The following is a 16,379-nucleotide window of genomic DNA, read 5'->3' as shown; positions in this document are numbered from 1 at the left end:
TGACCCCCAAATTTCTGAATAATGAAAACTGTCCATTTGAAGGCGCAATTCAGAGAACTCTTTCTGATTTCAAGGGGGGGGGGAAGAAAAACTAGCAAGCGTTTTTTCTCTTGGGGCAAGGAGATGTGTGGGACTTTGGGGGGGGGCAAATGCCATCAAGGGCTTTTTTTTTCTTTTCCCCCCAAGAAAGTGAGTTAGTTTGCAAGCTGGGCTTCAGCGTGGCTCCTACCCCCCACTTCTGACCACTACAGGTTCCATCGTACAGCTTCGTGTTAGTTTTTTTTTTAAAAGGAAAGATTATGCAACCCGTTCCTTTCCCTTGGGGGGGGGGAGGGCGTTTAGCAGGTGCTTGGCCAGTTCTCTTTGTGCAAAAAAAAAAAAAAAAAGATCCCAGTCCACATTATTGTCCACAGGGTGCCTCTGGGGAGTCAGGAAAGTTCTGCCAAGACCTTCCATCAAAGTGACAAAGTTTCTATTCACCAGGCCTCCCTGGAAAGCAAGGGGGTGGGGTGGGGGGGGAGAGACTGAAAAATAAATAAATAAAACTCCCAAGCCTCGAATCTTCCTGTAAAACAACATTAAGCTGCTGAGTTGTCGGAGCCAAGATCGATGGCTTTCTTCGGATAGAGCCCGTTTGCACCGGGACCTGCTCCAAAAAAAATTTCTTCTCCCCTCTTTCCCCCTCCCTTCCCTGGATTTATTTTGCCTATGAGCAAAAGTTGTCTCTTGGGGTTTTTTTTGTTTTTTTAATTGGGGGCTACGCATAATCCTTGTGGGTGGTTTCTTTCTCCCAAGCTGTTAATTGGCCAGTCTGGGGCGGGGAGGGGGGAAATAGCATTGAGTTTCGTCTCTAATCATCCCTTTCTCACATGGAGGCTGGTCTGAGTATCGACGATGGGACCGTCAGACGTACGTGATGCCTGCGTCGTAGTGCATCTAAATAAACTCTAATGGCCCCCATTCTTTTTGCTCCTGCAAGTTTACTCAAATAAAAGCATTTTGATTCTGAATAAAAAAAAGTCTTAGAGTTTCCCCTTGTGCCGCTCCAAATACAGTTTACGTGTCCTGGGAAAGTCCGCGCTTTTATACAGTACCTTTCTTGAAAATGGCCAGGTTGCTCCAAATGACGTATTTATTCTTCCATTGATTGGTTTGTTAGTTTGAAGGTAAAAAGATGGTTTATCTCAGCAGTAAGTGAGTGTTTAAAAACAAAAAAAAACACAAAAAAACCCAGGGTATTTTGAGACTCTCTCTTGCGTACGTGTGGTTAAGTGGAGCTGTGCGGAATTGAACTGGCGATCTTTGGAAGGAAAGGGAATTTGGTCCTTCTCCAGCATCTCCAGATCCAAGGCCTTTGGGTGGCAGATGTGCAGGCCTCTTCTCAGAGAGCCATCTTCTCAAGTTAATTAAGATTTACGGCCCAGGAAGAAAGCCAGCCGAGGTGGGGAAAGAGGCCACGGTCCAGCTGTGCTGGGTGACCTTCATATTTGACCTCTTTTCCAGATCATAGATCCCTTTGTGGAAGTCGAAGTGATTGGGCTGCCCATGGATTGTTGCAAAGAGCAGACCAGAGTGGTGGACGACAATGGTATGGCTTCTCCCTCCTTCCCGTTTGACTCTCACGTTCCCGCCATCTCTGTAAGGCCAAGGACATCTTGCAGGGATTCACAGAACCCTAGGAGGGGTTGAATTCTCCAAATTAATCCAGTTACTGTCCGCGCAGAACATCTGCGCAGCCTCATTGACAGTTGGCTGCCCAACATCACCTGGAGGAGTTGTGGGCACCTGGCAACTTCCCAGCGACTTTACTTCAGTGGTGAATAGCTGGTTCCCTCAAGGAAGTCTTTCCTAAAAAAAAGTTTTTTTTCCCATTTATTTCGTATTTTTATTTTATCCCCAAAAATACAGAAGTCCAAACTTTTTTTTAAACAGAAACACAGGAATGAAACAAAGCAAACAGCACATTTAAAAAGTGCATTTCACCCCCCCCCCCAACATCTTGTTTGCTTTATGTTTCTTTCGTTTTGTTGTGTTTTGGAATCCTAATGTCGGTTCGAAACCATCATCAAGCAGTATTTCAGGGTGCTTGGAAGTAGGCGTGGGGCGACAAGGGAGAGTGGCAGAAGATCAGGTTCAATCAGTCAGAATAGAGCTGGAAAGGGGCCCTGGAGGTCTTCTAGCCCAACCCCCTGTACCAAGGTCCCTTCCAACTCCCATTATTCTACGTTCTGGGCCTTCTGGTGCTTTGAAGAGTCAGTCGATCCCCTCTTCTCTGTGGAATTCTGGGAGCTGAAGTCCACACACCTCTCTCTCTAAGGCTGGCTGGGAGTTGGACATCCAGCCATCTTCAAGCTGCCAAAGTCGAGAAACACCGCTCAGTAGATCATTCCTAGAAAGGCCCGTTCTCCTGAGTCTTGGTTTTGCAGGTTTCAATCCGATGTGGGAAGAAACCTTGGTTTTCAACGTGTGCATGCCAGAGATTGCCCTGGTGCGTTTCCTGGTCTGGGACCACGATCCCATCGGGAGGGATTTTATTGGTCAGAGAACCATTGCGTTTACCTCAATGATGCCAGGTAAGATAGATCTGTTTGTACGACCGCGTGGGTGTTTTATTTTTGTTTTATTTTCTTTCCCCTGCTTTTCCTTGGCGATACTCAGACTCTTGAGAATTTGCCCGTTAAGGTAGGTACCAAACAGACAATAAAGAGGGATGTCTTGGCTGGGTGTGCCCCCAAATCTTTCTTTCCGTCTGGCGAGGAGAAGAATCTCGCTTGGAAAACCCTGGAGAGACATTTAGCCAGTTGGTCCTTTGAGCGTTTGACGTTAGCGGAAGCCGCAGGAAAAGGGCCACGAATATCGTCCCGTTTTCTCTCGCCCCGTTCTTCCTGCCAGTCATAACCAAAAAGGCCTCTCTGAATTGCTGGTTATCTCTGCCAACTTTCCTTTGGCTCATCCCCGGATCGATGGAGAAGAACTTCAAAGCATGGGCGTTCGTTGGTGGGGTGTTGTTGTTGTTGTTTTAGGTTTTGCCTTAAAACGAGACTGTCGTTTTCATTGGCAGCCAAAGATTGGCTGCAATTAAGGCCAATAATGACGTTAAGAGCCAGCTGGAGGATGAATGCCTGCAAAAATTGGAGGGTTATTAATGTGACTATTTCCTCCCTGCTCCCCCCCATCCATTCCGGCCAGAAATGGGGGAGGTTGGAGACCCCGGAAGGGATTTGGGCTAAAGGAGATGAGAAGCCTTCATTCAGCCCGCTTTCCTTGCTTTCAGGCTATCGGCACGTCTACCTAGAAGGCATGGAGGAAGCCTCCATTTTCGTTCACGTAGCCGTCAACGACATCTGTGGTAAGGTGAGTCATCCCGAAGTCCGAGCTGGGCAAAGCCGTCTAGAACTAAGATTTCTTCCAGATGAGTTGGGTTGACTTGTCCTTAACGGAAGGGAGAACTGATGGCTCCCGATTTCATACCTAAGGAGGTTCTCCATCACCCAGGTCCTGCTGGTGCCAAGGCTGCGTTTCCAAAAGGCCATTGGATTTCCTTAGGTTCCCGTCCCGCCCCCCTCGAAAACGTTTCGCTTCTTCTCCAAGAAGCTTCTTCGATTCTCACTGAAGAAGTTAGAACCGAAGAAGCTTCTTGGATGAGAAGCGAAACGTTTTTGGAGGAAAAACACCGAGAAGTTCCGGGTTGCCTTTTGGAAAAGCATCTTTGGGACTCACACAGATATTTCTGCAATCGGCTGGTTCATGTAAACATTTTTTTTAAAAAAATAAAAATTCAGTCTCAAAGCAATTCTGAGCCTGGACCGGCTTTCTAGCTTTGCCCAGAAAACTCAGCAACAGCCTTGGCCAAACCTAATCCGTGCTGCAATTGTGTGCTTTGCTGCTGATCAGCTGACCCAGTGCTTTGGGAAATTCTTATCCAGACTCAGAGTGACTTATTTTCTCAGCTAGTTACACCGCCGGTGCTCCTGTGTTCAAGGGTCTGTTAGTGCTTGAGCAGAAATAATTACGTTTCACGTCGCTTAGGAAGGAGTGTCATTTTTTTTCACTGCAACGACTGAGGCCTGCAATACGATCTGGCATCATAACTCTGCCAGCAATGTTTGAACGTGGTCAAATCACAGGATGTCTCTGTCTAAATGCAGGTCAGGAAAACCTCACCATTCCTACAAGGGTTTCTTCTATTTGCTTTTTCTTTTCTTTTCTTTTTTTCTTTTTAACCTTCCCCAAATGCTGGACATTCAGGAGGGGAAAAATGGTGCACGCTGTAGAAGTGTTTTTTTTTTAAAAAAAATTATTTCCCCGTCCAATTTTATTCTCTCCCCACCTTGATTAAAAAATGGCAAGTCCCTACTTTTCCGAAATTTCTCTAAACTTTTCACTGTGTGCAAAACCCAAACTGATTCTCTGGCGTTTGCATGCATGTTGGTATGCATCCTATTTGTACTGTACGTATTTGATGGATTTCCTCTGTGGCAGCCAGCCCATTTATCTCCTCCCAGTTACAGAGAGCGAGTTCATCCATCAAGTGATTTATGTCTGTGCCTTTTTTAATCTTATTAAATCATAATTAGCCAAGCCAAATCAGTGGAAAATAATGCTGTCTAGCGGAAGCAACTCCATTGGAAACAAACAAACAAAGAAAGAAAAAAAACCCAGCTTGCCCATAATAATAATAATAATAATAAATAAATAAACCTTTATTGTCAAAGTACAACATGTGTACATTGAGATTAGCTGAGCCTCCCCCCCCGTGCTCTCTCCCCCCAACACACAGTGACAACAAACCCTCCATCCCACCACACCATGTGAGCCAACTACACCACACACCTCCCAACTCAATTCTGCATAAATTCACAGAGATTATGTCCCATTTAAAAGCCTAACAGCCCACGGATAAAATCTGTTTTTCATCCTGTTGGTACGGAATACATATAACCTGGTCCAAAGTGTCTATGAATTTTCTGCTTGTCTGTTTGCAAAACCAGTTTAGATTGGGACAGCCATTGTCTTGGACCGAGTCAGTGGCCGAGCATCTGAATTTTGACCACCTGACCCACCTGGGCGGGTCTTAAGCAACGGTCTTAAGTGTGGGGGAAAAAACAACAACAATCGCAAGTCCCTTTTTTTGGGGCCGTTGTGACCTCAAACGGTCACTGAACGGACTGTCATAAATCGAGGCGTACTTGTATGATGGAATTCTTTTTGGGTTGGGGGGGTTAGGGTCATTTTGAACAGGGAAGCTGGTTTCTTGGCACTCTGAATCCACTTTAGCTCTGTTTTGATTTCTCAGCCAGGGGCCGAGAAAGCAGATCTGTGCGTCTCTTTGGAGAGATCCCTTCTCAGCCGATGGGCTCTTGTCTTGAAAGCCCAAAACGTGTCAGGAGGCGGGGTGGGTGGGTGGCAGCGGGGGGGGGGGAAAAAACGTCCCGAAGAGAACAAGCGAGTCTCTTGTCTGGATTTAGAGCTGGCCCATCGGATTCCAGGTGCTGCGAATCCGACAGGGAAGAAGCCGTGCCAAACGGGCAATGTTGCATAGCAACGTTGGGGGGGGGTGTTTGTGGGTTTTGTGTTTTTTTTTTTGCAAAAAAAAAGCTGGCATTTAGGCACCCTTTTTCTCCTTCCAACAAGGGAGAATTGGGAGGGGAGAAGTTAACACTGTTAAGTTCAAGCCTCTCTCCAAACTTCTTCTTTTCTCCTCTGGGCCAAAAAATCCGAGGGAGAGTTGGAGGAAGGCCAGCTGGGTTGTTTCAAACCCTCCGACAAAAAGAAGGCATCTTGTCTGGAAAATCTTCCGTTTCTAATCCTTCTAGGTCTGGTCCTCAGCGTTCAATGAAATTGAAGAGGGGCCAAGCTTCCCGGCCTTCTGCTCTTCTGCTCCTTCCCTTTCCGACAGACATCCACCCGGGAAAGCTTTGCAAGCAGGGTGTGTGTGTGTGGGAGGGAAGCCCAGCCCATAATTCCTTTCCCACCTTGTACCGGATCAGGCCCCGAATTGGGGTTAGTTGTCTGCAGGGGAGGAGGAGGAAATTTGGAAGCCCTCTTCCCTCCTGCCATTGGCTCCTTTTGTGGAAAGATTGCCCCCAGCCTGTCTCCAAGTAAACGTTTCCACTTTTTCCAACAATCCAGGAGGGGAGGACGGATCGATCCGTTCTTGGCCAGGAGTCACTTAGATGCCGTAGCAGCGCTTAATAAACTGAAGCCGGAAGGAAAGGGGGAAATTGAATTTTCTTCCTACCCCCCTCCCCACCTCTCTTTCTCTCTCTCTCTCTCTCTGTTTCTATCTCTCTCTCTCACACACACACAGGGTCTAACCGTAAGCTTAAAAGCCCTGTGCCTTTTTTAAAAATAAAAAAATAAAAAATCCTCCAGAAAGTGAATTCTGTCGGTGTTAATTAAGTAGAAGAGTAGTCCTGTCAATTGTCCTTCACTTCAAATAGACACAGCAGAAGGTTGTGTGTGTGTGAGAGGGAGGGAGGGAGGGAGGGAGAGAGACACCTTGGGAAAGAGCTACTGTATTGCTGGACTTGAAGGAATGAGAGCCTGTCTCTCAGTGCATTGATTCAGAGCATGAGGACTAGAAACTTACTTTTCCAGAGAGGCAGGACCACTATTCTGGTGGGGGTTTTTTTTGGGGGGGGGGAGCAACAACATTGACAAACAGCATTGACTTTAACGAACCAGCCTTCCTTCGCACAGAGACAGACATTTGAAGCTTACCTATCTCTCCACAGCAGGCAATTTTCTCCATTGATTAACCTCCTTTGATCAGCCCCTCCAAATTCCTGCCCTCTTTGATTTCTCCTTTCAACCCCCCCCCCCAATCTTTCTCTCTTCTTCTGCTTGAGTTGCTTCCTGATGGATAGTTTTAATTTGCAGCTGACTGACACGGTCTTTTTAAAAAGCTGGCAGCAATTTTTGGGGATGGGGGTGGGGTGGGGAACTTGCTGGCTTCCAGTTTGCCCAACACCTCCTTCCCCCCCCCACACACACCTGAATCTCTTTCGGTCTTCAGAAGCCCCCTCCCACTGCAACTTGTTCGCTAGCCTTAAGTCCTCCCCGCCCCCTTCTCTTTTTCAATTTCCCCCGCTGATTTGTTTTTTTATTGCTTTTATCTCTGGTACTCCTGTTTTTGCAAATCGCTTACCTACCCCTTGTTGTGTTCTCATTAACATTTCTCCTGCCCCTGACTTTGTGGGCATCAATCTACTAATTATGGAGTCTAATCTTTCCATGGAAGAGATTCCTTCATTTTGTGCGGGTGAACTCTGACCCCAAGCCTAGTCCCACTGAATGTGGAACCAGACTCAGATCGCCGCAAGGGATCCTGCTGTATTTTTCTGGGGGGACAAAAAAGTCTTATCCAACTGTTGCTTTCCCCCCACCCTAATTAGACACTTTCATTCCAAATAAAATTTAATTATACAGAAAGGGGACTTCTCACCTTGCCATCCCCACGTCTTTTAATGATTTGAGTTTAGTATGGAGCATCCTTCTGCTAACTGTAAAAAATCATGACATCCTTGGTGAGACACCATTTTGAGGTTGCCAGTCGATGGTTCAAGAACGTTGTTCTCGTTGAATCTGCCTGTTTTTGTCCATTTGTTTTGGCAACCACCTTTTCGGACAACATCCAGCCGTTTGGACAACCCTTTGCCTGGAATGCTGTAGGCTCTCCTGCTTGAGCAGGGGGCTGGACTAGAAGACCTCCAAGGTCCCTTCCAGCTCTGTTGTTCTGTTATATCAAAGTAGACAATAGTACCCTCTCCCAATTTTAAGTGCTAGTTTCCATGAAGGTGGTAAGTAAATCTAGGACTACAATGCATAGCTGAGCAATTGGGGAAGGGGTCTCCACTGCAAAGTCGCCACACTTTTAAAGAATTGTTTGGTATGGTCAGAAAGCCACTTTGCTCTTTTTCTGCTCACTTTTCTGCATCCCTGGGGGGATTGAATAATGTCAGAGTCCGCCTTGATCCCTCCTCTGGTTTGTCTCTCTCTCTCTCCTCCCCCCCCACCCCTTTCGTAGTTTATCCGTGCTATTTGTGTATGTGGGTTACCTGCCGACCCTTTCCTCAATCTCTCTTAGGGCCGTCTCGGATTGCTTCTTCTCCTGTGTCTCACTTTCTGCCTTTTTACTTCTGTCTGTTTGTGATTGCAGTGGCCTTCTGTGTGTCAAAAAAAGTCTCCTTTTAGAAGCAGAGCAAATTTAGACGCCATAAAGGTACCCCCCCCTTTCTCCCTTCCTCGCCACCCAGGAAGGTGTAGTGAGCGCGGAGCATCACCACGCTTGCATGCTTCCGTCCACCCGAAAACATCATGAACATTTTTTTGTGTGTGTCTTTTCCCTGATTTAGCTTGATTATTTTTTTTTCTCCTCCTCTTGGGGAAAAAAAAACCCCAACAACAATACACACACACACACACACCAAAGTTCCACTCATAACATGGATTGCGACATTTCCCGGAACATTTGACAAGCCATTGAACCTCTAGACTTTCCCACGTTTATCAAGCAGATCCAGGATTCCCCCACTGGCTTCCCCTTTTTTCCCCAGTGCCTTTGTAACTTCGAACAGTCACTAAACAAGGCATTGTAAGTCGAGGACTAACCTGTACCACCTCTCTCTAGGGAGGGGTTGGGTAGTTTTCCCTTCTAACGCCAATAACCCCTGCTCTGTTTTGAGCCAAGAGGTATCCCCCACCCGCTAACAGAACCCACAGTTTGTCCTGTGGGTTATTTCACCCTCCGCTTAAGGGTCCCTGCCCTGCCTGGGCTTGATCCCCCGGGTGCAAATATGCTGGATCTTCTTCTTAAACGGCTTTCTTCTTTTTTTCTTCCCACCAAATTTGCACTGGATTTGGGATCTTGAATCGCTCGTTTGGATTCAAGGGTCAGTAAATAGCCTCACCGGGAGAATGCGTCAAGTGACCTCGAGGGGCTGATGGGAAGGGAGGGGGAAGAAATATCACTGCACACCACTGCATTCCATCAATGGGGGAGGGGGAGTGTCTTGTATTTCTTGGGAGGTGGGGAAAATCCCCTCCTCCATTATCTGTGTATGTTGTACATGAGAGATTTCTTGCTGATTTTTTTCTATCTGTCTATCTATCTATCTATCTATCTATCTATCTATCTATCTATCTATCTATCTATCTATCTATCTAGTTGTTACCAGCTTGACAGTTATTCTATGTATTTGCCAACTTCACTCCCTTCTAGCCATGAGGATGTTCCCTAGTTGGGTCATGAAACGTCTGCAAGAAAACCACCAAGCTCAGAGAGCACCCAGGACCTCATAGTCCTCCTCCTCCTCCTCCTCCTCCTCCTCCTCCTCCTCCTCCTCCTCCTCCTCCTCCTCCTCCTCCTCCACCCATTCCCTTCTAGCACTGATGATGTTACCTAGTTGGGTCATGAAATGTCTGCAAGGAAACACCCAAGCTCAGAGATCACCAAGGATCCCAGATGTTAGAAGGGTTCCAACACTCGGATGGGCCTGTGCAGACGTGACCTTCCCCATGATCACGGGGGTGGAGTGGGGGAACCATCATTTGGGTTAGGAAATGGAAACAGCCGGGGAAGGCCGGGTGGCTACAGCCGTGAAGTCTTGAAACCAAACTGCAATTCATATCTTCCTCCCAGTTCTGCCTTCCAGTCCAACCGGGATTAGCCGAGGCTACCCTGAGGTTAATCACATCTTGCATTATCGCTGCTCCATGTGGTCTGGTTTGTTTGGTTTTCTCCCTCGCCGCGCCGGGGAAGAAGCGTACATGCTCTGTGATGGCTTCTCTCCTCCTTCTCCTTCTCCCCCCAGGTCAAGCAAGCGCTGGGTTTAAAAAGTCTCTTTCTCAGAAGTCCAAAGCAGGCCTCGCTCGACAGCCATGTTGCTGGTCAGCTCAACCGCAAACATTCCTTTAGCAGCCAGCTCTTGCGGCGGACGGCCAGCGCACCCACCAAGAGCTTGAAAAAGCCCAAGATCGCCCTGGACGCCAGAGACAGCAGCTCGGAAGGGGCCAGCAAGGACCCCACCCTGGAAGACGCCTCCCACCCTCGCTTTGGCCAAGAGTCCGACTGCCTGTCCCCCGCGCCCTCTCCTTCCCCAAAGAGTGTCAGCCGCCGGGAAGCGGAGCCCGAGGAACCCAAAGGTAAGGCTCGCAGTTTGGGCAGAGAGCAGAGCAGCCGCGCCCAGGGCTTCCGGGACGCCACCTTCAGCGAGCCCATCCGGAGGTCCAGCCGGCTCTGCCTCCAGGACAAACCGGCCGGCGAGAAACAGGGCCTCTTCACCCGGTGTGCCGGCAACGAACTGGGTAGGATCGGCATGGTCACCTACTGCATGAAGTGCGTGATCGGCTCCCACGAGGGCCCCGACCTGGAGGGCCAGTGGAGCGAGCCCAGCGGCGGTCAGCCGGCCGCTGGCGAGGCTCCGCCATGCAGCTGCTGTGGCGCGTTGGCAGGCGAGGAGCGGGTGGAGCTCAAACCTTGGGGGATCCGGGAACAGCCCCGAGCGTGCTCAGATCTGCACCTGTGCACCAGCTACGGGGCCAGCAAGAGCCTGCCCAGAACCTGCCAGACCTTTGGGACCTCAGGGAAGAAAAAGGGGGATTCCGCGTGTCTCGGGGCCAAGGACCGGTCCTGGCACCGGTGGCGCCCTCCGCCGGGCGGCAAATACCGAAGTACCATCAACCTGGTGGGTTCCAACAACGGGTCGGTGTCCTCCAGCTCCAGCAGCTTAGAGAGCCTGGAAAGTCCCAATTACTCCAAAGGCTGGCCGGAGAGCGCCCGCAAGCCGGCAGGCACCCTTCAGAGGGAAATGAATGCCTTGTTTTCTGAAAAAATGGAGGAAATTCGGAGTAAATCCCCTATATTCTTTACTGGTAAGAGCAGATCTCCCGCGCCCGACCCGTCCATTCCATATCGTGCCGTCGTCTCCCTGTAGAAACATCCACGCTCCTTGTTCTGCTGGTTGACGTGTGGCTCGGCCACTTTAGCGTCGTCCTTCCTTGGTTGACCGTCCAAGCATGGGGTGGCCACCTCATTTCTGCTGGGGGCTTCATCGTAGCCAAGTAGTGACTTCCCCTGCATGCCAGCCCGTCTCCTGTAGCAAACCTCTGCTTTGCAGGTTGTCGTGGTGTCCCTTTGTGTGTTTAATGCATGCCTGTGATCCGAAATCCGTTTCTCATCCAACCAGATGTGCTGCATCAAGGAAAGCAAAAATTAACTTGCTCCCGGGTCCCTTCGTTATTTTGTTACATAAATAGGAATTCTAAAACGGGTTTCTACATTCTAATCAATGGCTTCCCTTTGGTTGGGAATCGGGGATGATGGTTAACGCTAATGGGGTCACCCAAGCTGTCATTTTGAGCTGAGAACTGACCTCGCCTAAGCCAACACAGAGTGAGGTCACCCCTCGGCTCTCCTTCTTCTCGAAGCGACTTAATCCACTGCAAGGAGTCATTCTTGTTGCAGCTGCCCAAAGCACGAACACCACGGTTCCTTTCAGCTCAGTCCCCGTGCAGAGTATTTCCCTCGTTTTAACGGCCTCCGGAGAAGGGTTGTCCAAATAGGGAACCCCCTCGTGGTGTCTAAAAACCAGATCCCACCATGCCAATAACGCCTATTTCGGGGGGGAGGGAAGCGCAAATGGGATTTTTTTTTATACTTAGCTGAACACAGAGATTCCCGGGGGGAATCCACAATCCTGACTTTCCCCCCCCCCCCCAGCTCTTTCTCTTGAGCTTCTTCTGGTTGGTCAAAAGCGAATTCTCAGGATTGGCACGTTGAGTCAGTCTCATTTCTTCTTACTAATTTATTCTCTCTCTGTCCCTGAACTAACTGGGTTTTTTTCTCCTTTTTTTTTTTAAATTTTCCCTCTTCTTTTTGTGTCCTGTTCCTCACGCCCTCTTTTCCCACGTAGTTAAGAACTGAAAGGATGATCCAGTTCCAGGTAACCGATGAACTTTGCTGTTGACGCTCTTTCGTGGTTTCATTTGCCTGCTCTCTCACCCTGGGCCCGTCAGGACCTATGGACTTCAACTCCCAGAAGCCATTGAGCCAGTGTGGCTGGCTCAGGAATTCCGGGAGTTGAAGTCCACAAGTCCTAAAGGCACCGTAGTCCCTACCCCTGCTCCACGGTTTCTCCTTCCCAGCTTCACACTACTTGTCTGAAACTTTTCCTGCACTGAAATAATAGGAAAGACTATTGTAGCTTGGGCTTTTTAACTCCTGAACGTTTCGTTACCAAACTACCTAACATCATCAGCAAGATTTTCTTGTCCTGTTCTCCTTAGCTCATAAGTTGTCTTGTGTGCCAGCGTGGTTAGTTGGTCTTTGAGGCTACTTTATATTTATTTGTTTGTTTCGATTTATGTACCGCCCTTTTCCCGAGGGACTCAGGGCGGTTGACAGGGCAAATTAAAACAGTGCAATGTACAAATTAAAATAAAATTAAACTAATAGCCCCAAAAGAGTTATTTAAAATTTAAAACCTTAAAACCCCTCAGTCCAGGCCGGCTAACTGAAATAGCCAGGTTTTTAGGTCCCGGCGAAACGAGCGAAGGTCGGGGGCCATCCGGAGTTCCACAGGCAGCTGATTCCATAGGGCAGGCGCGCCCACCGAGAACGCTCTCCCCCTGGGCATCGCCTGCCGGCACTCCCTGACCGGCGGGACCCTGAGGAGGCCCTCCCTGTGGGAGTGCACAGGACGATGGGAAGTTGATGCTGGCTTGTTCCCTCCATGTTCGCTACATTTATTTCATGCAATTTTAGCTTTCTCAGGCTGGGTGCCTCCAAAAATACCCCTGGGGGAATTCTGGTAGTTTTGTGGAGGTGGCTCAACAAAACCCTGCTAGGAGTGGACAGGTGTCAAGGCTTGTTCTGTGTGAAGTAGTTCTAGGTGTGAGAAGTTCTTTGGCGTTTACTCATCCCTGGATTTTTCTTCTCTTTTCTTTCCTCCTCCAGGTGTCCCCCTATTCTCAAGGCACAGGTCGGTCCCTTCCTTACGCAACCTGCAGACCATCCACGAGGAGCCTTCCGCTTTCTTCTTCCCTCCGCCCACCCATCTCCTCCTCAGTGATCCCCAAGAAGAATCTGTGCCTCATCATTCCCAGGAAGCTGTCCCAGATGGAAGGGGTCACCCTGGGCAGCTGGACAGAACTTCCCCCGGGCAGCCTGCGGTTTTGGAGAAGGCGCTTCTCGCTCCTAGTGTCTCGGACGAGGAAGAAGGGATGGGAAGCACCCAAGAGGGAGGGGGCTGGAAAAGGGCTCCTTGCAACGGAGGCCTTCTCCCTTCGCAAGTTCAGCGCAACCTAGTGTCCGACAATCGTTGGCTCCATCTGGCTGGAAATGGCCAGAAGAAGACAGATAGGTGGGTTCAACAACAGCTGGGGACGAACAGAGCTGGGCCATCACACCAAAGTGACAGGGAAAACAGCGCCACACCAACTCCACTCCACACAACTCCCCGAGGAACCGCCGGAGTCCCCACGCCTCAGACTGTGGCCAGGAGATCAAAGAATGAAGGATATAAACTGGGTGACCATGTAGTCGCACTGAAGCATCCTGACAAAGCTTCTCCTGTGCCGGAAGTCTATTGGGATGCCACGGTCAACGACCGGATCTGGAGCAAGCTTGATTTCGGCACCCACAGAGACAGCATGTCTTCTTCATCCAGCATGTCCTCTAACGACACCGTAATAGACCTCTCCTTGCCCAACCTGGCCCGGAAAAGCCTCCCTGACCTTGGTGCTCCTAAGACCTTTGAGGTCATCCCTGACAGAAGAATCGTGAGGCCGTGGTCGGCCAACGCCGCCTCCGGATGCGAAACCCCCATGGTGACCAAGAGCAAATCTAACCCTAACTTGAGGTCCGATGAACCCATGGAAGACGACTTGCGCCCGAGGCCGCTAGGGCTCTCTTCTGTCTCCAGAAGACACACCTGGAACCGGCTGTACGTGGAGAGCCTCAAGCGGTCTGGCCCAAAGTCCAAAGAGCAGAAGACCCCCGATTCCAACCACGGGAAGTCCAAAAGCCTGGGTGATCTCACCTCGGACGACATCACGTCCACTCTGGAGAGCAAGTACCGGATCATCAGCCGCAGCTTTGCCACCCGTTCGGTGAGGGCCTTCAAGGCTTCGGGAAGACCCGCGGATGAGCTGACCGAGCGCCTGAGGAAGCTCACCTCCTTCCAGCAGGAGAACGACATCACTTCCCCCACCTGTCTGCAACCCGCCAAGGCCGAGGAGGAGGAGGAGGAAGAGGAAGAGACCGTCCTGATCCGAAGGTCTTCGTCTCGGAGTCAGAGCAGGGTGAGATACATCGCCAACCGGGCCAGGCAAGCTCAAGAAAGGCAGAAGCTCAGAAGCCTGGCCTTGAACAAGGGGAGCCCCATCGAGGAGCGGGGCGTCCCCGAAGGAGCCTGCTGCTTTCCAGGGGGGCCTTACATGGACCCGGCTTCCCCCGGCTTGTTTACATCCCAACTCAAGAACCCAACGGACTTGAACCCCGACGCCGATGTCGTCTTTACCTTCAAACTCTGACGGTGGGAAGGGCTGAACCCAGAATCGATGTTTACATTGCTGTCGGAGCAAAACCCTCTCCCTCCTTTTCTTAAAAATATAGATACATGTATGCCTAGTGCAGAAAACCCTCGTTGAATGAGGCAGCACTTTCCTCCTCTTCCTCCTCCTCCTCCTCCTCCTCCCCCCTCCTCCTCCAATGGACCATTTTGTGTTTGTGAGAAACAGTAATAATAACAATAATCTTAATGATAATGCAGTCTGTAGCATGCGTCCACGGGGAGTGGGCAGCACAGATTTTCCCAGGGTTGGGAAGCGATCCTGAGAAGGTTTCTCCCCTCTCCACGTTTCCTGGGAAGCACGTCCAAGTTGCTGCACGATTCTCCCCTTTTCTTTTTCTCTTTTCATCGCCTGCTTTCCTCCGTGCCCCCTCTCTCCCTGTCCTGGGGGAAAAAAAAAAACCCCGAACCCCCCCACCCCCCCCAAGCAGTTCACAATCACCAAAGATGGTCTTTTCCCAGCTGGAAATACCTTTCTCGATGTTTCCTGCTTGTCTATTTTGCACTTCCATGCGATATATTTTTTAAAAAAAATAAATCCATGTTTTAAAAGAAAATTTAGAAAAAGTTGAACTCTGCGTTCAGAGATTCAGCTCCTTCTTAAACCTGTTTGCTTGACTCCCCTGGCCTAATTAATGTATTATAATGGATACCGTTTTTTTTCCCCAGTAAGAAAAAAAAGAGAGAATATATTAAAGAGATCATATAAGTCGAATTTTATTTTTTAGCTCTTGCTATGTGTTGGTTGGAGAGTATGAAATAGGTTGAGGGCTGGATTTTTCGCTGTGGTTATTTTTGTTGTCGGTTGTTAGATGGTTTCCTCTTTCTAAACTGCAAATAATTTAAAATATGTTTGTAAAATCACCTGACTCAACTCCAGAAATAAAGATGATTTAACCTACTTGCCTTTGGGTGGTTCGTCCGCAGCTTCCAGCAAAGATCAGGAGTTTAAGGCTGTAGTATTTATATTTCTTTCCTCTGAGTGGGGAACCGTGGCCCCTTTCTGACTTATGGACTTCAACCCCCAGAATTCCCCAGCCCACCATAATCATAAAAGGGCCATCATTCCCCACCCCTGCATGTGAGTGACACTATCTCTGGACAGATTTTTAGGCTTTCCATGCTGTGGGCAAAAAAACTGGTACCGGGCCTTGTAGCTGAAAAGGATCCTTATCAGATAGGTGCTGCACTCAGATTACTCTATGATTACTCAGTGAGTTACTCTGTGTAACTCAGCTTTGCTTTCAGAAAAAAAAAACCACCAGGTTTATTTTCCATCCAGCTTTTGAGTTTAAGAGAGCAGCTGGTGGTGACTTTTGATGATGTTTTGCTTCGTGGACTGATGGCTGCTGTAGAACTTGTATGTCTAAGTGAGGGATGTAAGTGGCCCGTAGACGTGGCTTGTTTTGAAGTTTGAGCATCTTCTCTGATTACCTTCCATTCAACGTGAGTTCGGTTCAGTTCGGTCTTTAAAGGAAGACGCTCCTGTTGGTTTTTCTAAGAGGTTTTTACCAAGAGACCAGATGACCTGAGACCACAGCCTGGAAGAGAATCCCATTTGGGAAGAACCAAGAGTACTTAAAGCATCCTTCCCTCGCTCCAGACCCAGAGAGAGTGCTTGAAGCAGCGTTTCCATCCGCGTATGTTTCCTGCTGCATCCTATAACTTCCTCGTTCAAACAACGCAATCCCTAAGGTAAGTACTAATGGGAGTGATCTATGTCAAAGAGAATTGTAACGACGAGGGAAGGGCAGCGGGTGGGGAGAGAACGATAAGGGTAGGTTGGGGAGGGAGATCAAATTATTA

At 49.1% G+C, this 16,379-nt stretch overlaps 2 protein-coding genes across 2 annotated transcripts in view; both read left to right on the top strand.

Moving 5' to 3' along the window:
• The window catches only part of LOC310648107 (1-phosphatidylinositol 4,5-bisphosphate phosphodiesterase eta-2-like), a 106,534-nt gene extending 90,853 nt beyond the window's left edge, over window positions 1–15,681 (top strand). The window contains exons 21-25 of the mRNA XM_083375810.1: window positions 1,504–1,588; window positions 2,427–2,573; window positions 3,275–3,354; window positions 9,816–10,146; window positions 12,959–15,681. Coding sequence (XP_083231936.1) covers window positions 1,504–1,588; window positions 2,427–2,573; window positions 3,275–3,354; window positions 9,816–10,146; window positions 12,959–14,535 — 2,220 coding nt within the window. The 3' untranslated portion in view covers window positions 14,536–15,681. The remainder of the gene's footprint in view (window positions 1–1,503; window positions 1,589–2,426; window positions 2,574–3,274; window positions 3,355–9,815; window positions 10,147–12,958) is intronic.
• Window positions 10,162–11,947, top strand: LOC310648105 (uncharacterized protein). Its single transcript, XM_083375808.1, has 2 exons — window positions 10,162–10,875; window positions 11,916–11,947. Exons 1-2 carry the CDS (start codon window positions 10,320–10,322, stop codon window positions 11,924–11,926), a joined length of 567 nt encoding a protein of 188 aa, XP_083231934.1. The 5' UTR covers window positions 10,162–10,319; the 3' UTR covers window positions 11,927–11,947.
• Window positions 15,682–16,379: the final 698 nt, after the last annotated feature.

The sequence above is a fragment of the Vipera ursinii genome (assembly GCF_947247035.1).
Source record: "Vipera ursinii genome assembly, chromosome: 17".
Lineage (NCBI taxonomy): Eukaryota > Metazoa > Chordata > Lepidosauria > Squamata > Viperidae > Vipera > Vipera ursinii.
Note: the sequence above shows the minus strand (reverse complement) of the source record. Positions and strands in the feature narration are given on the sequence as shown.

Excerpts from the sequence above, each read along its gene's own strand:
- LOC310648105 (XM_083375808.1), top strand. The coding sequence starts at position 10,320 with ATGGTCACCTACTGCATGAAGTGCGTGATCGGCTCCCACGAGGGCCCC.